General features: G+C 32.8%; 1 protein-coding gene and 1 pseudogene across 3 annotated transcripts; one reads left to right on the top strand and one right to left on the bottom strand.

Annotated features, from left to right (window-relative positions):
* Window positions 1–6,391: 6,391 nt before the first annotated feature.
* On the bottom strand, window positions 6,392–12,401 carry LOC111302437 (molybdopterin biosynthesis protein CNX1-like; annotated as a pseudogene). Its single transcript, XR_016328266.1, has 11 exons — window positions 12,147–12,401; window positions 11,499–11,625; window positions 10,806–10,936; window positions 9,948–10,049; window positions 9,796–9,879; window positions 8,928–9,155; window positions 8,587–8,777; window positions 8,043–8,451; window positions 7,581–7,767; window positions 6,607–6,713; window positions 6,392–6,496 (listed from the first exon to the last, which is right to left on the bottom strand). The product of XR_016328266.1 is annotated as a molybdopterin biosynthesis protein CNX1-like (transcript).
* Window positions 12,402–12,723: 322 nt separating this feature from the next.
* On the top strand, window positions 12,724–19,200 carry LOC111301225 (tryptophan--tRNA ligase, cytoplasmic). 2 transcript variants are annotated; one of them, XM_022896741.2, is made up of 11 exons: window positions 12,724–13,161; window positions 13,287–13,472; window positions 13,574–13,625; window positions 13,778–13,843; window positions 14,141–14,227; window positions 14,508–14,600; window positions 15,369–15,449; window positions 17,845–17,916; window positions 18,378–18,446; window positions 18,683–18,793; window positions 18,907–19,200. In XM_022896741.2, exons 1-11 carry the CDS (start codon window positions 12,830–12,832, stop codon window positions 18,955–18,957), a joined length of 1,200 nt encoding a protein of 399 aa, XP_022752476.2. In that variant the 5' UTR covers window positions 12,724–12,829; the 3' UTR covers window positions 18,958–19,200. The 2 variants fall into 2 exon arrangements, with proteins under 2 accessions (XP_022752476.2, XP_022752475.2); XM_022896740.2 differs by lacking the exon at window positions 13,778–13,843 and having other exon boundaries at window positions 12,728–13,161.
* The last annotated feature ends 2,489 nt before the right edge of the window (window positions 19,201–21,689 follow it).

Raw genomic sequence — 21,689 nt, 5'->3', positions numbered from 1 at the left:
TTGGTGAGACATGACAATTCTTGTATCTATATTTATGTAAAACACTAGTAATTCATATATTCGTATTATTTTTTACACGAAAATTACGTGTCATAATTTATGTTTACACATAAACATAAAATACATGACTTGATTTTAGTTAAACCTATAAATAATTCTTGCTAAAATTTTAAATCATCTAACCTTTATGACCTTTTTCATATTGTTTAACGTCATGTTTTAAATTGTTAGGTCTACGGTGAAGGCATATCAACATGTCAATCATCTCTATTACCTAAAGTCAAATCTTAATCAAGTTAAATTCATATAGCTAATTCCATCTTTGGACCTTTTATGCTTTACCCTTGCATCTTAAGGCAATCAACAAGTTATACCCATGCGTCACACCCAAAACCAACACGAGTGCATAGCAATGGAGCCTAGTCCTACTAAGTTATTAGTTACAAAAACAATTATCAAACCAAAATAAGCGAAGATTAAATCTAAATTCTGTGAGACGGAGCAAAATAGAAGATGTAATTAACTGTAATGATAACAATTATAACTTCAAACTTACCAAGGTTGACCCTCTTGTTTCTGTTGTTGAGCTTGAGAGCATAGCAAAATTTCTTCTTCTTTTTTTTTTTTTTTTTTCATCTCTCATTTTCTCTCGCATCTTTTTATCATTATCACTTACCCAGTACACCTCATTCGTCTTTCTCAAGTCTCAAACTCTCACAACAGATCATTTTACAAAAATTTTATAAAAAAAAAATAATTTAACTTTCTTTTCTTACCTTATTTGATCTTGAATGTTGATTGAAAACTTGATGCTGATTTGAATTTGGGTGTTGAAATGCTGAATGGTTGAAACTTGAAATTTTTTTTTCTCGAATTATTAGATCCGTGTATTAGATCAATGTAGAAAAATGAAATAGCGACAATAACGATCCGTTATTACCGTTATTCTCTGTTAAGCCATTATTTGCGACTGTTACACTCCGTTTTTATCGTGAATGAATTTCACAACCGTGTTTTGTCCAATAACAGTGGCAGGTGATGATGCTACCGCTATTTTACGATCGCTATTCCGCTTTTAAATCGCTATTTGAATCCTTGATCATAACTGTTAAAAGAGGTCAGTTTTTAAGTGACATTTTCATATACAACTAATGTTGCATGACATTGTTTGTAATGTATACATGTAGAAATATAGATTAGATACATGCAATAATATGCTTCCTCAACATGAAAATTTGAGTTGAATCAACCATTTTCTGCATAAAATGGTGAACAAATTACAAGAAAAATAAAAAATCATCACACAAGGGTTTGTTGTAGTTAGTTTCTTCATATATACCCCAGAAACTGAAGATTTGACAATGATAAAACTGCATAGATAATCAACATTCCTTCATTTTATGTCACAAAAAGAAAATATAAAAATGGTATGTGTGAAAAAACTAAGAAATAAATCTGTGTGAAAAAGTCAAAGGAAAAACTGAATGTATATTGAAAAACTGCTCATTAAGAAATATACAAAAACCTTAGGTTTATATATAACTAACTATGGGTTAAATTGGGAAACTTAATCTCCATAAAAAAACTAATTCTATAATTGAGAGATTGTCTATCATAATTTTTTGTCGTTAATTTTAGGGATACAAATACTTAATTTCAGAGATACAAATATAAATATACAAATTACAAGATTACAACTAACTATAAATAAGTGTTTTCCTACACTCCCCCTTAAGCTGGTGAATAGGTGTTTTTCATTCCCAGTTTGAAAATAATTTCTTGAAATATTGCACTGCTAAGACCTTTAGTCAACACATCTGCAAGTTGACCCTTGGTTGATACATAAAGTGCCAAATCAACCCACTGTCTAATTTTTCCTTTATGAAAATATCAGTCTACTTTAATGTATTTTGTTCTGTCATATTACACAAGATTGTGTGCAATGCTTGTTGCAGACTTGTTATCACAGTAGTCTCATTGGTCTATCCCACTTGATCTTCAAGTCTTTTAGGATAATCTTTAACCATAATAGTTCACAAATTTCTTGAACCATTGCTCTGAACTCTGCTTTAGCACTTGATCTTGTCACTACATTTTATTTTTTACTCCTCCAAGTCATAAGATTACTACCTAAAAAAATACAATAACCTGAGGTGAATCTTCTATCAGTTACTGAACCTGTATAATCAGCATCTGTATATACTTCTAGAACTAACCCTAAATTTTTTTTAATAAGATACCTCTCTCAGGATTGGCCTTCAAATAGTGCAATATACGATAGACAATCTGTAGGTGTACTTCTTTAGGACTATGCATAAATTGACTTACTACATTCACAACATATGCTATATTAGGTTTAGTATGTGAGAGATAAATGAATCTTCCAATTAATCTTTGGTACATCTCTCTATTTACAACAACCTCTTCATTAGCTTCTCTAATTTTATGATTATGATCTATAGGGATATTTGTAAGTTTACATGCGAGCTTTTCAATTTCCTTCAGAAGATCCATCATATATTTTTATTGTGAGATGAAGATACTATGCCATGAGTGAGCTACTTCAATTCTTAGAAAATACTTCAATTCCCTTAGCTCTTTTATCTTAAATTCTCTAGCCAAACACTGTTTTAGAGATTCTCTCTCTTTTTCATCATCTTCAATTACAATTATATCATCAACATACACTAATAGAACTGTAACTCTCCCTGAATCAAAGTACTTAATAAACAATGTGTGATCTCTTTGACTTTGATTATATCTCATTACTAGCATCACTTTAACAAATCTCTTGAACTAAATTCTAAGAGACTATTTAAGGTCATATAAAGCTTTTTTCAGCCTGCATACTTTGTTTGCTTCTAGATGACCTTCAAATTTCGGTGGAATCTTTATATATATTTTTTCTTCCAAATCACCATGTAGAAAAACATACTTTATATCAAATTGTTGAAGCTACCAATTGTAATTTGCAACTAATGATAACAAAATTCTAACTGTATTCATCTTGGTAACTGGAACAAAGGTTTATTGATAATCTATTCCATAGGTTTGAGTGTAGCCCTTAGCCACTAACCTGGCTTTATACCTTTCAACAGTACCATCATCTTTGTATTTTACAGTAAAAATCTATTTACACTCTCACTGAATTTTTTTCTTTAGGTAACTCTACCAGTTCTCATGTTTGATTTTTCTCTAAGACATCCATTTTTATTTTCATGGCTTGCCTCTATTTCTCACTGGATAATGCCTCGGATAATGTAGTTGAAACAGAAATAGAGTTTAGGCTCATAAGAAAATTTTTGTGGGATGATGAAAATTTTTCAAATGACACAAAATTAAAGATTGGGTTAATGGATGCTTAGTACATTCTCTGATTCTTTTTCTAATGACAATAGACAGATCATAATCACTAGTTATAATTTTAAGAGATTCATGCTCATTTTGAGAAATAAAATAAAAAACTATAGTTATCTTATTTTCAGAGTTAAGATCAGATTCTTAGACTGACACTGATTCAGGATCTAGAGCTTTCTTTCTTGAGTACACCTGTAATTCCTTCATAGAATCAAGAACAATATTATCTTTTGTCACATCTTCTATATTTGGAATAGGTTCAGATTTAAATTCAGTGTTTAACTTGAGCTCAGCAGAATCAAATTTCCACTTAAAAGAATTAATGGGTGTAAATGTTGAAGAATGAGACAAATTAAGCAAAAATAAGTCTTTATCCTTATCTTTCATGAATGAAGTCTTCCCCTGAAGATAAGGTTAGGTAAAAAATGATTTACTTTCTTAAAAAATGACATCTACAGACACATAAAATTTTTTGATAAGAGAATGATAACACTTATATCTTTTTTTGAGTTGAAAAATACCCCACAAAAATACACTTAATCGTTCTTGGATCTAACTTTCCCCTATTATGACTGTGAACATGAATAAATGATTTACAACTAAATATCTTAAGTGTGAGATTATTTGTGGTATTAAGGTTGTGATAAAATTATGAGAGTAGTTTCATAGGAGTTTTAAATCCCAAAACCTTTGCACTTAACCTATTTATAATGTGTGTGACAGTGAAAACAGCTTCCCCTCAATAAGATTTAGGTACATTTACTTGAAAAAAAAAAGCTCGGGTTATGGCTAGTAAATGACTATTTTTTCTCTTTGACACTCCATTCTGCTGTGAAGTATTAACACAAGATGACTCATAAATAATCTCTTCTTTTTGAAAATAGGTGGATAAACTTTGATTGAAGTAGTCTCTTGCATTATCAGACCTAAATCTCTTGATTCTCATTTCAAATTGATTTTGGATCATATTTTGAAAGCTTAAAAACACACTATTCACATCTGATTTGAATTTAAGTAAAAAAATTCAAGAGACCCTGGTACTATCATTTATGAATAAAACAAACCATCTTGCACTAGAAATATTAAGAATTATAGAGAGACCCAAAATGTCACTATGAATCAAGTAAAAGAAAGTATAACTTTTTTGTTACTAATTGAAAAAGACACATCTATGCTTTGCAAGTTCACAAACATCACAATGAAATCTTCGACATTTAATCCTTCAAATAAAAAAAAAACATGATTCTTAAAGTTTCAAAAAAAAGATGTCCAAGACGAAAATAATAACGCCAAATTTTATCTTTATTGAAAGATTTTTCATAAAGAAATGACAAAGGTAAACTATTCTTGATATTACTTGTGTTATTTTATGTCTTAAGATAATATAGTCCATCCTTCTCCTTAGCAAGTCCAATTATCTTTTTCGAACTCTGGTCTTGAAATTCATAATAAGAGAGATAAAAAGTCACTTTGCAATTCATATTTTTTGGTAAGTTTTTGTATAAATATCATATTAGTAGACAATCTATGAATATGAAGAATAATTTTTAAAATAAATGAGGGATTAACTTGAACATTTCCTAATCCTGTCACTGTAGTAAGTGAACCAAATGCAACAATAATTTTCTTATTACTAGGACACATGATATATGTACTAAACTTCTGTGAGAAATGTGTCATATGGTCTGTAACTCCTGAGTCAATGACCCAAGAACTTGTAATAAGCTTAACCGAGACATATAATCCATGAGAACCAAAAGCTTTACTTGAACTAGAAACTTTACCCAAGAAAAATACCACAGTAAATTTTTCAAGGATTTTCAATAAGTTTCTCAACTTTTCAATCTCTTCCCTGTCAAACTCTCATTGTTTTCAAGATATCTGTAGTACTCCAGTGATTTTTTTAATTGACAATTTCTCAAATTGGGTGGTAATGATATATTTCTTTGAAAGGGTTGGCAATGAAGGCCTAAACAGGGTTCGACAATGAAAGCTTAAAATAGAAGTCAGCAATGAATGCTAAAAATTTTATTTTTCAAGAAAAGCCTAAAGCTCTGATACCATGTGAAAAAACTAAAAAATAAATCTGTGAAAAAGTAAAGAAAAACTGAATATATATTGAAAAACTGCTCATTAAGAAATATACAATAACCTTAGGTTTATATACAACTAACTAAAGGTTAAACTAGGAAACTAAATCTTCCTAAAAAAACTAATCTTATAATTGAGAGATTGTCTATCTTAATTTTTTGTCCTTAATTTTAGGGATATAAATACTTAATTCTAGAGATACAAATATAAATATACAAATTATAATATTACAACCAACTGTAAATAAGAGTTTTCCTGCATATTAAGCCTTTCATGAAACCTCTTAAGACATAAACTACGGTCAACTCATTGGGATACTTAAGAAACAACAAATTACATGTAGGAATTGAGAATCTATTGGGCAATAAATAATGCCATACCCTGAAAATTGACAAATTGTCATAAGATATTATAAGGGGTAATTCCATATCAGCAACTTGCAAATAAAGTTGTCCATGGCCTGGCATATCCGCTCAAGCCTGCAAGCTTGTCAGATGGTTGTGTTCATTTGCATGAATGACAAGGAAGTTTCTATTCCACTAGCCTTCGTCTCTCATCATGAATTTTGAGGCCTTTTTTTTTAAGATAGATTTGCTTGATTTAATTTGTATACATTTTCGGTCTTAAATGGGTATGTCAATTTCGATCTTTCAGCTAGATCCACCACATATTCTTATGGATGTTGGTATGTAGGTTTATAGGAGCTGCTTTAGCTTCATTTATTTGGTATAGACTGCACATCAAGCTAAGCTGGACCTGGGAAAGCATAAAATGTTGCTAATATTAGAAATAAGCCGGGCCCAGCCCATGGACAGTTCCACTTACAAGGCCGAGTCATTATAAAATAAAGTCAACAGGCAAACCATCTCTCATAAAAATGATTATGTAGAAGAAAAAGAAAAGAAAAAAAAGAGTTCTAAACTAATTTTATGCAGTTTATTACCTTTAAAAGCTTGCATCATGACATACAGAAGACCAGGTGTTTCTTTTTCAATCAGCTCTTTGGTTGCTTCAGGGGTCACATCTCTTGGGGTGAAGCCAGTGCCACCTTAATGAAGATAATACAACTTTGAGAAAGGGCTGAAAATAAATAAAACCAAAAAGGAAATGTCTATATCGAATGAAGAAAAAGGAGGATGGCGAGGACAAGAAACCCACCAAGTGTAAGGATAAGATCCATTTTGTCGATATCACTCCATTTCTGCAAAACTTCCTTGATCTTTCCCCGAAACCACATCTGTAGCAACTACCTTTGCTCCTCCTAACTGTTCAGATGAGGAATTTAGAACGGACACTGCCCTAGGACCACTTCAATTTCATAATCATTCTACAATTTCTTATAAAAAGTTTAGATGAACAAGTACGAAGGAAGAAAAACCTTCTAGAAGATATTCACAGAACAAAGCATTAGAAAGCAGAAAATGATGGAAACGGGTGGTGGGAGCAACTACCTATTTTCAACCAAGTGACTTGCAATGATTGTTAAGAATCAGTTAAATTATATATAGATAATGGGTCATTTTACCAATTTAGACAACTTGCAATTGCAGCATTTTGAACGTTTCTGGTCTGAGATCAATAGATAGAACCATTAAAGGGAAGGGTGAAATTGCTAAGACATTGATGGTTAGGTTAAGGTCAAATTAGTGAAATGCACCCAAGAAAAAGATAGAAGAAAATTACAGAAGAAACAGTACCTAAAAAACTAAGACTTAAAATGCAAAATCTCTTCATGCAAAATGTACTACTTCTGTTTCCAAATGTTGCTGCAAAGCATTCAGTATTCCCAAGTCTCACTTTGTCATGGGAAAATATCAACTTTGCTCGTTTTCTTTAGCATCAATTTTGTGACCTTTATGAAACAATTATTCAAAGGTGTATCTAGATGCGTTTAAACTGGAAGCCTGATTAATCCATTACCCTTTGAAAACCATTGTTAGAAAAGAAAAGTCACAAGATAAACTTAGCCAGGGATGTACATGATCAATACCAAATAAACATTTGGCTCTATATTGTAGCAGAGCTTTCATCCATTTCATATCTAACTTGAACACAGTGGAACATCAACTCTGCATGATCACTTTAGCATCCATAAAGTGAACATTTTGACAAACTAGAACAAAGTGGTGTACCTGGATGCTTTCGGTTGAACAAGAAACCTTCATAATCTCACTCTCCACCATAAAATGATCATGGGGGTAGAAGGATTAGATGTTAAAGAATCAGTGGATGAGTTGTGGTTAGGGGTGATATGCCCCTCAAAATATGTAACTGAGGAAGAGTATTAGAAACACACCCAAAATGCACCCGGCCATATCCCTACCATCACATTTAATTTCAAACAGATGACATTTAAGTGAACAACTTGCAAGAAGCAAAAGATTTATAGTCAAATATCCTAAAAGAAAATTATTTAAAAATTATCCTAATTCAAGTTTTCCATGTCAATGGTTGTAGCCTTTGGAATCAGGTGCTTTCAATTGGTAAAAAAGGGATATCTTGAGATGCTACACATTCCTCTATAGGAAATTCATAAGGAACTTAACCCAGGAAATGATTCAATATTTGAAGAAGTAATATGCTATATAACATACCTTTGATCAGGCCCCGCACCTGATGCAACAGTATCACTCACTGTAAGAACAGCTACTTTGAACTGAGCATCCTGAGATCCATCTATGGTTATTTCATTCAATGCACTTTTATGTCGTGTAGTACTAGAACCTGAATCTGATGACAAAGCAGCATCGCTCAGTGCCTCTCAACACAATTATTATAGTGTTCAGGGTAGAATAAACACCAAAAACCATGACATTTAAAGAGTAAATCAGGTCCAAGAAGGATCTAACTGAACAACGAAGAGACCTGTGATCAAGAAAACAATAACACTAAAGTTACCCAGGATTGACTGATCCATCATTAACCTCCCATCCGATAGTGGCATGATGAAATTCTGGCCGGCCTGGATCTGTCTTTATCAGTTGTTGAAGTCAAGCTTGCACTCTGTATAACAAACAGAAGGAAAACATGATGGTCACAAATTAAATCTGTTTTACACTATATTTAAATTTAACAATGAACAGACAGCAACAGAAACAGGTAACAGAAATTGAAAATTTTACTGGGAGTTTCAGCAACCTCACAAGATGTGGATTTGCCCATCCTGCTAGGTGACGAATGGTAGGGACCACAAAGAGATGGAAACAAATTAGACAGCTATCTGGATTTCCAGGTAAACCAAACGCAAGAACTTTGTTCACTGGTTCATTCTCTGCCCGATTTAAATATATCTCTGCAAATGTCAATGGTTTCCCTGGTTTCGTGCATACCTGTAGAGCAAACAAAGTTAACATAGATGTCTACTTCATGATGCTCAGGATATCATACAAAAATTTAAAGCTCCTAGACACAGTTTGCACGTGTTGGCCTAATTATTCAAAAGCAAATTTTCTCACAAAGAAATCTATCTGGAAAATGACCTTGTTGACGTGCACTGTCCCTTTCTTTTCAAGCAGTGGCTTCACAAAATCCTTATCTCCCATGGAAACACCTCCAGAAGTCAGAAGAATATTAATCCCAGAAGAAAAAGCACTATCCAAGACCCTCTCAAGTTCTTCTTTATCATCTCCAACAATACCAAGGTCAAGCACTGTGCATTATTGCTGCGTTGCAGCTGCCAATAACATAGCACGGTTGGAATCCCTAATCTGCACAAGACATCAGGCAACCTAGATGATATCTCAAAGGACAATTCATGTAACATGGTAGGTTTTGTGCAGGAAAAAGAAGCCCATCCATCAAAATATGGGCTGGGGGAAATCTACAAAAAACGGTAATAGGAAGAGATGAAGAGAGCAACAAAGACAGAGAATGATCGTTATTGCTCGCAGATTTTGTAAATATGGTCCATGTAAAAACCATTTTTATCAAATAAAGACTACTCTTAAGATAACTGCAGAGTAAGGTATGACAACTAGCATACTCAAGTCTCGAAGGCTTGTTTTCAAGGTACCTCACTAGCATCCCATGTAGTTATGTATAATCTCACTATCACCATAGTTGCAATATCTCAAGTCTCAACATCCTCAAACTCTCCAACTCCAACCTTTCTGCCAAGAATAAATTTTCTACTAATTCCAATCATACAGGCCCTCCTTCTGATTCAGTTTTTCTTTTCTTCTTTCTTTCCCCCTTTTGGGGTAGGGGAGGTGCTCGGGGAAGAGCCATAACCTTCCCTAAATCCTTCTGAGAATTCAACCTTGAATAAATTTAGTATAGAGAAGCTGAAAGCTTCGAAACAATAATCCACATTATGCACATTGAACTTCTGAGACAGCCCCACAATACCTGGCCATGACTTAGGGACTCTGTTGTTGGCTCTAAAAGTTCATCTCCAGTAGAAAGTACAGCAATTGTTGGTGTAGGTTGCACCTGTAAATCAGCCATATCCTTCAGATTATGCAAAGTCATTAAAACCAAAATAGTGGGCAATATAGTACCTTCACCATTGTAACACCCACTTTAGCAAGTAGTCCCACTTCCGAAGCACCTATTGTTTCTCCAGATTTTAGAACCACTGCATCTTTCTGAATGTCACATCCCTGCAACATAGATGCTTGTTTGAGCTTTTGAAAAGAAAGCATGCAAATGTAAAGTTACTTAAAATCAAGTCAATCATTATAAAGAAAAACGTTAGAAACTACACACTACAGGACATTGTAGTCAAGTGCATAGTGTTCTGCTTCTTCTCCATTTTTTATTTCATTTTTATTTCACTATAGATAAACAAAGAGGTCAATTTATATAGAAGGTGAGAAGCCAGGGAAGTTTAACTTCATTCATATTCTCCACCAAGCTAAGAGACCATAAAGTTTGCAAGGGCTGCCAGCATGTCCAAAAGGGCCTCTCAGTTTAAAAATTAAGATTTAAAGTTTTTAAACAATAACTATGGCTGTAAATTACTTCTAACCGCACATAGAACTAAATAAACTACTCATACCAAGACCTTTGGGCCAAAATCACAAAGCTAAGTTGGTAGATCTAGAATTTAAGAACCACCTCAACTGCATGCTGACATTTAGAGAACTCAAATGAGGTGTACTTTCCAACTGAGACCTTGACACCTTAAAATACCACCAGGGGGCTATAAATAACTAAATTTTGACTATGAACATATTACTTCAATCTTCAGAATCATTGACTTAGCTGTTGTAATAAGGACTTTGAGGGAGTGGCAAAACAACCAAGATTTTTTTTTATCACAGATGATGGTTGGGAGCAGAAAAAGGTAAAGAGAGGAGGAGAAAGCAAAGAGGAGAGGAAAGTACACTAAGAGAGAGGAACCAATGATGTCATACCACCGGATGAATATCAACACCTTTGCTAGTTTGCACCAATATCCTTACATGCTTTGATTCAACTGAAGGAGCTTTCACCTGTTCAGTGTCCTCAACTTGGACAACTGCATCAGCAGTATCAGGTGTTGGTCCTAAGGGGCAACAAAAAAGTCCAAAAGGGAGCAAATTTTGAGAAAAAGAACTGCCCAAAACACCATGCTTAAATGATTTAACCCATTAGGGGCATGATTCAAACATATTTGAGGCTCAAAGAAACCATACAATGCCAAAAAATAAGAAGAAGCTGCCAATCTCATTTTATGAAATGCATGATCATGCTTAAGATCATTTTTAAGAGCTTGCTCATTTAGCAAAAGACAATAACTCAATTGGCCATTCAAGAAGCAATGTTATGTTAAGACAGATTTATTTATCATGTACGAATAATATGCCCCATCATGAAATGGAAGATTAATTCAAGATGAATGACATATATAGGTTAGCCACATGCATCCTACACACATGCTTGTTTTTCACCTGCTTATATTGGCTTCCTTTTGCAGACCTGAATTTGTTAATCTTAACAAGAGTGATTAAGGGCCGCATTATGAAAGATGTCTTAAATTATCGCACATGGAATGCCAATTGTCCTCAAAATTGCAGAAATAATAGGACTCTTTAGTGTCCATATAATAACAGGACGAAGAGACTAACCTCCAGTTGTCACATATGCAACGGTTCCAGGAGTCACTGTGATATCAACCCCATCATTTCCAGCTCTTGATTCAGTTATTATATGATACTCTCCAGGGCCATCTGAAGCAACCACTGCATAACCATCCTGCAAGACATCATATATATGCAACCAAATTCTTAGTATATTCAGATAATTCACACTAAAAATCTACCCAACTATGAAATATACAACAACCTTATTTTCTTCTAAGAACTAGGTTCTTAAAAACAAGGGAAGATGCTTTATTACAGAAATATAGCTTCATCTACTATTTCTAACTTGTCTTTTTATGCACTGCGTATCCCGCCAAGGAACTTTCACCCTAAATCTAAACGAAAAAGCAAAATGCAAAGCCATTTATATGCAAGAAGCAAAGAAATTGCAAGCAAGTCCAAGATGATGAATCCTGCAACTTTTATGTAACAAACCAAAACATCCAATTGTTTCTAATAAAACTGTGGTTCAAAAAGGCAATCATTTGCCCTTCAAGTAAAAAACTAACCAATACTCAAGTGCCTATTCAATCTATACAACTCAAAATACCAATCAAACTATAATTAAACAACCCTGTTAATCTCTTCAAAATTGATTCTTTTTTATAGAACAAGTTTGGATTTTTGGGAAACCTTAATTGAAGCTGGACAAGGAGGCAAGGGGTCAGGAGCACGGATACCTTGGGCTAAAACTTTTCCGAGAGCTTGGTGAAGTAGGACGGTGAGAGGTGGCAGTTTCTGGGCCACGCTGAGAACAATTTGAAGAGCTTCGTCGGCTGAGATCATCTTCTGGTTGGTGCTACCGCAGGTGACGCTGCCGGTCTCCGCCATTTCCGACGTTTTTATTGAAAGTGTCAGAGTGTAAGTCAGAGACGTCTCAGACAAGACAAGAGTACGGAGTTGATGACTTGGTGTTAAAAACGGTGGAATGGGTGATTGGATAAGCAGATTTGAGACAGGCTGTTTGGACACAAGCGCAAGGTGCGGCGACGTTTATACTCGTAACCAAACAGCGATTCCAATTATATGTATTTATTTATTTTTATTTTTAATTTAACTTTAAATTTATTTTCCCACTGTATACCAAACCGAAAAAAAAATATTATACACTAAACTCATTTCAATTCATAAATTTTAAGTGGCAATTCTGTCAATTCATCTGGTTAGCTAGTTACTCTTATTTTCACACAGTAACATTATTTGTCAATTTTATTAAAAAAATAAAAAAAATTGTCAGTCAGTTTGATCCGTCTCCATAACCTAGTACAGTAAAATATCAGTTTCTTGCTTTCCTGGCTGGCGAGAGCGAAGCCGCAATGGAGAAGAAAGAGGGCCATCTGCAAGAAGAAGAGCAAGTGGTAAATCCATGGGAAGTGTCAGCCAAAGACGGCGGAAAGATCGATTACGACAAGCTCATTGACAAATTCGGCTGCCAAAGGCTGGATCAATCCTTCGTCGACCGCGTCCAACGTCTCACTTCTCGTCCTCCTCACGTCTTCCTCCGCCGTGGCGTCTTCTTCGCCCATCGGGATTTAAATGAAATTTTGGATGCCTACGAGCGAGGGGACAAGTTTTATTTGTATACCGGCCGAGGACCTTCTTCTGAAGCTTTGCATTTGGGCCATTTGATTCCTTTTATGTTTACCAAGTAACTTTTTTTTTTTATGAATCAGTTGGTTTAAATTAACGGAATTTGCATCTTAATTATTGTAAAAAAAAAAAAAACTGTGATTTTTCATCAATCAGTTGTTCCATGCTTGATGCTTCTTGCAGATATCTTCAAGATGCCTTCAAGGTCCCTCTCGTTATACAACTGACTGATGATGAGAAGTGCATGTGGAAAAACCTTTCTGTGGAGGAGAGCCAAAGACTTGCCCGCGAGAACGCTAAAGACATTATTGCTTGTGGTTTTGATATATCAAAGACATTCATATTCTCAGACTTCGATTATGTTGGAGGGTAAGAAAACAGAGGAATTTTAAGCATTTCTTTTTAACTTTGTTGTGGAGTAGCCTTTGGAAGCTATTATAAATTTTTTGTTTGTTTGTTTTAATTTGCAGTGCTTTCTATAAGAATATGGTCAAGGTTGCCAAGTGTGTCACGTACAACAAGGTGCTTGTTCACCTCCTCTCTCTCTCTTTCTATTCGTTTCTCTCTGTGGTGGAGGAGTCTTCGTCTTAATTGTTTGAGTTATTGTATTCTTTATTGCTGATATATATGTCTTAATTGTTTGAGTTGTTGTATTCCTTATCACTGATGTTTAGGTTGTTGGCATATTTGGGTTCACGGGTGAGGATCATATCGGAAAAGTTAGCTTTCCACCCGTGCAGGTAAATTTCTTTGCTTCACTATTTACTGCTTAGTGATGACTTTTACTTGTGTGGTCACAATGATGTTTTCTTTCATCTTTTGCTCTTTTATTGCTCCTTTTGCTTTGATGTGAGCTTCAGAGATTGTTCCTAATTATATATTGTTTTCTTTAAAATGTTGCTACTACCAACTTATAATGAAATCTAATGTGACTCATCAAGAATTATGGAACAAATAGCTGCTTTGTTTTTTTTGCAACCTATTTGTGTCAAATATATCTATGTGGTGATGATTATGCTTATATTCTGTTGATGCAGGCTGTTCCATCATTTCCCTCATCATTCCCACATCTATTCTCTGGCAAGGATGACCTACGTTGTCTAATTCCATGTGCAATTGACCAGGTTCAGTGCTTTGTTTAGATTCGTGTAATTTTAGATGTTGGGTCTTGTAGCCTTGTCACTATGCAACTTAAACTAAACCTTAACCTAAAGTAATTTTAAAATTTATTGAAATACATAGTTAATCATTTGTCTATAAATGGTAAAAACTGATGTTTTTCCCTGGTTATTTTAAATGATTCTCCCTCCAATCCTTTCTCTTGGGGTTTTTCTTTATAGCTCTGTTTGTATGCAGGTCTATTTCTGAAATTTTTTTATTGTTTATACTTGTTGATGTGCTCAGGATCCATATTTCAGAATGACACGGGATGTTGCTCCTCGGATAGGGTATCACAAGCCTGCATTGATTGAATCATTGTTCTTCCCTGCTCTCCAGGTATTCTGTGTGGGCATAGTAGCATTATTATGCATGAGATATTGTTATGTTTTCTGGATAAAGATCTACTATTGACAAGCCACAGCAACTGGATTATTTCTTGTAAGATAAAGTTTAAACAATAGAGCCCACAAGTTTGCAAACAAGGTCTGTTGCATATATGTGGGCAAAGTTTGATATTGTGCCCCTCTATTTTGGTTTAAATTTCTTTTATTTTTCCTTTTCCTTTTTTCTATTTGTCATTGATCTTCTAAATAGTTCATATATTTTTAAGGGTTGTTCAGTTATTGTGCAATTTAAAGCAAAAGATGTATTTACTGTAGCTTCTTTATATGAATTTATAAAGCAATCATGGACTTATTGTTTTACTCTGAGCTCCTTCATTTAATTAGTTGTTTCTTGACATTTCATTTGAGGTTGAGAGCTTAAAAATTGCATGTTATTCTCTACATGATGGCATTGCGTTTACTGTCACAAAAGTTTATGTTTTAATTCTATGAGCACATGGCAGTGTTTTTTTTTTGCTAGGTTTATACTGGAACATTTGTCTGCACACTACCATTATGTTCTTTTAGTTCATCATTTCATTGGCTTCAAATGTCATTTATGTGAGATGCCTCAGACATGAATTTAGGCCGTGGAATGTTAAATGTGATGCCATGTTCAATCCAAAATATGCTACATTTCTGTTTGTATAGATTTATACATTTGTAATTACTCTTTAGTGGTAACATTAGCCATTATATATCTACACTTGCATAATTGCAGGGAGAGACGGGGAAAATGTCAGCTAGTGATCCAAATTCTGCGATTTACGTGACTGATTCTGCAAAGGACATCAAGAACAAGGTTTGTTTATGAAATTCCTCTTCATTCTGTTGGGCTACTTTCTAACTTTCTAGACACCATGGTATATGTTTGACCTGCTGCCTTTTTCTAGTGTAATGGAAAGACCTTAAAAATTTGTTGTGATGGGGAGTTTAGTTAATTCTCATTGTGTTTAAGTAGATTCATCTTGTGCGTCATAGATATATTCCAAGGCTTTCTATGCCCTCGTGATTCATTAAGATTAATCATTTTTTATGATCTAAAAGTTGGTAGAATATTATTGCTCATTCTATTCTTAAGCACTTGTTGGAAGATTGTCAATCAAATGTCAATCTAAATGCTGTTGAGTCTGATGTAGTTCTTTCAGATTAGCATGTTGGATCTATTGAAGGGAATTGTGTATCAATATACAGAGTATTAGCTGTGGAATTTTAAAATTTTTCAACTCCCTAAAGCCAAGATCAATCAACAAGATCATACAAACAGAACAATTAGTTTTGGCTAATAGTATATTAACTCTAGTTTCGACTTCACTTTGCACCAATCTAGAGTTCACCGAATTTGTTTTAGCAAGCCTAGAGCTGTCCAAACGTTCAGCCTCTAATGGTAATCCACACGAACAAGGTGAAAGAAACTTTTCCAAGGGATGGGAAGAACAAAACGAAATTCTCTAGCCAGTGAGATTAGTCGATTGCCCTCTTTGTGTTTTCTCTTAATTATTCTCAACGCATGAGATGTCTATTCTTTTAGAATGCTAAAAGAGACGGGCGGCTTAAGTTCCTTATGTAAAGACAAGGGGTAAGTCAAAACCCTAGGGTATTAGGGTTTCCTCATGCTTAATTTTATTCTCAATAGAATAACCCCTTGACCAAGTCCTATTCTCAATAGGGTTACTTACTTGGCCGGCTATACAATGTACCATTTAGTATTGGACTTTTGTATGTTTCTCTATATTAGATTTTAACCCAATATATTAAGTCCAACTTAATTTATCCCAATTTTAATCTTGCACAACATGTCTTATTGTATGTGACCCATTACATTTCTTAGCATGCTGGCAATAAACATAAGTATTGTAATCCTTATATTCAGATTTAGATGAATCAAGCCTTTTGACTTCATCATCAATTATATAATTAGCCAATCTAATGTTTATGAATTATGATCAATGCTAGCTACATTGTCATGACCTCCAATTACTAAAGAAAGTCAATATGGCTTGACAACCTATTCATATATGGTCTTGATGTATAATTAATATCCTTTCATCACTAAGGATATCAGCTTGAACATCAAGTATGGTTTAGTTTCTACTCAAATTTTTTGTTCAATCATGTTAAGTCTTGTCATTGACATTAACTTGCAAATAAGCTTTAGAATAATTCTAAACTCTTATTTCACTTTGGCTAAAAATTTCTTGAGTTAATTCAATCAAGACTAATTGAGATACTCTTTTGGTCACACAGGGTGATGAATCCTATCTTGATTATTTCTTGCATCTTCATATGCCTCATGTTATACCCAATTACACTTGACTAGAGCGTTCTTGGTTAGAACTATAGATAAAGTATAGTCAAAGTATAACACTTATCATATAAGATCATAAGTATTCTCAAGTCAAAAGATCACTTATACAACCATCACATGAGAATGTAGCCATAGACTTTAACCATCACATGAGAATGTAGCTATAGACACTACGTGAAATACCATATAGTATTCTTGTCTCAGGTCATGTTCAATGAATTTGTTTTGCAACAGACACCCATATGTTAGCTCAAGTTTATTCAAACTTCAACTTGTGAGATCGATTGCTTGCTTCATAAGTAAGAGTATAACCATGTGTTGGTCTTAATAGCTTTTATTAATGTTCTTTCTTGACAAAGCATTGACTAGGAATAATTTAGGAATAATGCTTTAATGCGATCTCATAATTACAATCTCACTGTATTTCCCTTGCAAAGTATATTTATTCTAAGGACTTTATCTATAAGAAGTAAGTAATATTAATTATGTGTATACAATGATAATAATATAAATGCATAATACGACATGTATTCTGTAGCCAATCCGATTGGTCTTAGGGCATATTACCAACATCTATAAATCCGTTAGATTTCCTGTACCTGTTCTTGCTTTATTATTGCTGCTGTATTGCAAATTCTGCACTCTATTTTCTTGACTTGTATCAATTTCCTTTTTCTTGATTCATTTTCTAGCAATTTTAAGGGGCATAAGGTCTTTGCCCCGTCTGATAAGTGATAGCCATGTGGTGTTGTACATGTTACATGTATTTTGTGACTAGAGGATCATTATGAGGATAGCTTATAGCAAAGAGAAATATCAATTAGATTACTATTTAATTACTTGCTCTTATTTATCTCTCTACAGACTGTAATTTGCATTTTATCTTTAGGTAAACAAACATGCATTCACAGGCGGTCAAGAATCCATAGAAAAACACAGGCAATATGGAGCAAATCTTGAGGTATTAAATTGGTAGTTCCTTTGTCTTTCTAACATATCAGATGAATTTTCCTTTCCAGTTTGTGCTTAGCTTTTAAGTATCACATGAAGTTTCCTTTGTAATGTTATTACCACTAGGGGATGGTGATTTGATTTCCTCATTAGCTGCACAGAATGCAGACACTCACACATAGAGAAGCAAATGCACATACATGCAAACAAACATATAGGTCCTTGTTTAGTTTTGCAGAAGCTGTTGATATTCTGGTTTCCTTCTTTCTTTTGGAGCCAGGATTAGTGGACTTATTGTTTGTCTGTGTGCATGTGATGCATCTACTCAGGCACACATTTTGGATTTAGCTTTGCATAAGATTTACCATTTTAGTATCCTTCTTTTGATTTTTGCTTTCTTCTTTATTTTGTAGCTATGGTGTAACTGAAATACTGAATGGTAAAATGTTTTTTTTTTTGGTTGGGTTTCAGGTAGATATACCAATCAAATATCTCAACTTTTTCCTTGAGGACGATGCTGAACTTGAGCACATAAAGAAGGTAAGCTTGCTGCCTTCAGTGGTTTCATCTAGTTTTCTGCTGTTGTACTTTATGGTTTTGTCTGATCCTTGCTTGAACTGCCAGTTTCTTTCTTTTTTGCTTCTCTTTTTCTTTTGCGATGCATTCAACCCCTATAATCCAATTTTGTCCTCATCTTTGCTGCTTTTAATGCATTAATATTGCATGTTTTAAATTTTTGTGAAAAAATAAATAAATACTTGTTCATCATCTACTAGGAGTATGGTGCGGGACGCATGCTTACAGGTGAGGTGAAAAAGCGACTTATTGAAGTTTTAACTGAACTAGTAGAAAGACACCGCAGGGCTCGAGCAGCAGTAACTGATGAGGTAAGATTCTTGCATTGCTCAGTAAGGATTACTCCCTTGATATATGGATCTTCTAATCCCAACTAATTCAATCATCAAGATCAAGAACTGATAGTGAACTCTTCTTCTCCCAGATGGTGGATGCATTTATGGCTGTGAGACCCCTTCCCAATATGTTTGACTGAATTCCCAATATGTTTGACTGAATTCAAGATAATGAAATTGATGAGAGGTTTTCCAGATTATAGTGCAAGAACACAATTTCAGGTTCAAATTGTATTCCCTTGCATCCTACGTTCGGTAAATTACTGAATTCAGCTTTAGGGAAGTATATTTTATGATGAAATTCCGGGGTTAATTAGAAATTTAATTTTTGAACACAAATATTCAATTTTAGAGACATAATGAAGGGAGAGCAATTTACAAAATGATTGAGTTGTGCAAAATATTGCATGTCAATTTGAGTCAGATTTTAGTTTCAGTTGCCAATTTAGATTTCATTTTAGACCAAGGATTTTCAATTTTACATTGTTCATCATACCATTATTGCTCATTGCAATTCAATTTGAAATGATGGGTTTCCAATATGGAATCTGAAAAAATTTTGAACTGAAGCAAATTGGACTTGGGGCTTGGTTCAGGTTTTGGATTTTCAGGTTTGATTCCGGAAGGAGCTCGAAAAGCATCCACTTTTCAGGGCCAAGAATCTAAGGTTAGTTAATGGAAATCAATAAGTTGGAACAACTTTGTAAGTCTATTTTCGATATAGAAATCGAAAGGCTCCAATTCAAACTATTTTCAAATCAAAAAGAAAAATTGTTGGAATTGGTAGAACTCTTTCAATCAAAAGTGTATCATCTTTGATAGAAAGAAAAAAAAAAAGGGGCGTGATGCTGCCATTTTTTAAATGATTAAATAAATATACGAGATGCCAGCAAAGTTCCAACAAAAGTCCGCATGATGCAGAATTTGAAGTTCAAACACGTAAAGCAATTATGGTTCTTTGCTTTGCGCGTAAACCAACTTCAAATTAAAATGCCAAGCATAGGTAATCACGCTTTTAAACAGCCTTAACATAGCATGAAAAGGCTTCATTATAAACAGGAAAACCAAGCTTCATACCGTATGATGTTAAAGCTTTGAAACCTAGATCATAATGGTGATGAAACTTTGCTACTCTCGTACTCAACACTCTGTTTTCTCTCAAGTTAATTGAGATTCATCAAGGATCGGTTGACAACTTAATAGATTGAAGGAGTCTAAAACAATAAAAAAAAATTCTTAAGCTTTATCATTTTATTTAAATAAATTTATATTTTTATTGCACTCAAATATACCTTTCATTTTTATTTTGCATTCAAATAATTTTTTAAATTTTAATTTGTATCTAAATAAACACTTATTTTTTAATTTATACCTAAATAAACTTTAACACAAATAAATCTTCTGTTTGAAATAAAGATATATGAGAATACAAATCCAAAAATAAAAGTTTATTTAAATACAATAAAAATATATGAATTTATTTAAATAAAGTGATAAAATTCTTTTAAAAAATAAATATGGTGTGGAAGATTCCTACACATTAGTTCTGACAGAAAAGAACAAACCAGGGACATAAATATAGACCCTCTTAGTCACATTTACAAACAAAAAATTCAAACATGGATATGCAATCGGGATAAGCTGACTCGATGAAAGCACCATATATCACCAATTCTCACAAAAATTATGGTATGCTTTGGTGAGTACACTCGAAAAACTTGAATATATATATATATATATTTATATATTCTAAAAGTTTGAATTTTAAAAATATTAAAAGTGAACGACATATTTATTCTTATGAATTTTAAGAAATAATAAATTTATCTTTAAATTTATAATATTTTTTATTTATTTAATAAAAATTACTTATCATTAAATATATAGCTTTTATTGGTTAGTTATTTAAATTTAAATCTAAAAGTGTTAGAAATGAATAACATAAATACCTTTATAAATTTTAAAAAATAACAAATTTATATTTCAATTTCAATCATTTTTTATTTATTTAATAAAAATTATTTGTCATTAAATATATAACTTTTTATTCGTTAGTTATTTAAATTTAAATCAATTAAAAATTTACAAATAAAATTTATATTAAATTAAATTACATTAAAATTTTATTTGTGAGATATGGTGGATCTATTGTTCAAAATTAACTCAAATTTATTCACATCTTTATTTTTAGATTTTTTTTGTTAAATTTCATAAGTAATAATTTAATCAAATTTATATAAAATACATTCTCATTCTATAGGCAGTGGCATACTATGAGTCCATGATATTGAATAAAACATAGACAAAATCTTTTTCCTGTTTTTTAATTACTAATTATTTTATTCTAAATTATTAGATCATAATGTGCATGCCCCAAAAACATTTAACTTTATCTTAAGTAAAGCATATAATTTTTTATTTTCAAGATACAATCTAATTTACTCTTTATTTTCTTTAATGGTACATATCATGAGTCCTTAAAGTTCATACAAAATTATATATTAAATTATCAAAAAATTATTCAAAAAGAGTAATACACGTATTATAATAAGCTTGTATGTTTGATTTTTTTTTATTTTTATGATAAATATACATTTTTATGTTTAATGATTACCATGGTTAATTAAATTTAGCAGTAAATCATAAATAACTTAGCAATAAATCAATGATAATTTAGTAGTTAATCACTAAAACTCAATAGTAAACTAATGATAATATTGTAGTAAATGCATAACGTTATATAGTAAATAATTGATAATTTAATAGTAAATTATTGATAATTTAGTAATAAATCACTACTAACGTCGTAATAAATCATTGATAACTTAGCTATAAATCAGTGATAATTTAGTTATAAAATAATGATAATTTA

This window comes from Durio zibethinus, chromosome 15 (assembly GCF_047325235.1).
Source record: "Durio zibethinus cultivar Kanyao isolate XHJ-2024 chromosome 15, ASM4732523v1, whole genome shotgun sequence".
In the NCBI taxonomy this organism is placed as follows: domain Eukaryota; kingdom Viridiplantae; phylum Streptophyta; class Magnoliopsida; order Malvales; family Malvaceae; genus Durio; species Durio zibethinus.
Note: the sequence above shows the minus strand (reverse complement) of the source record. Positions and strands in the feature narration are given on the sequence as shown.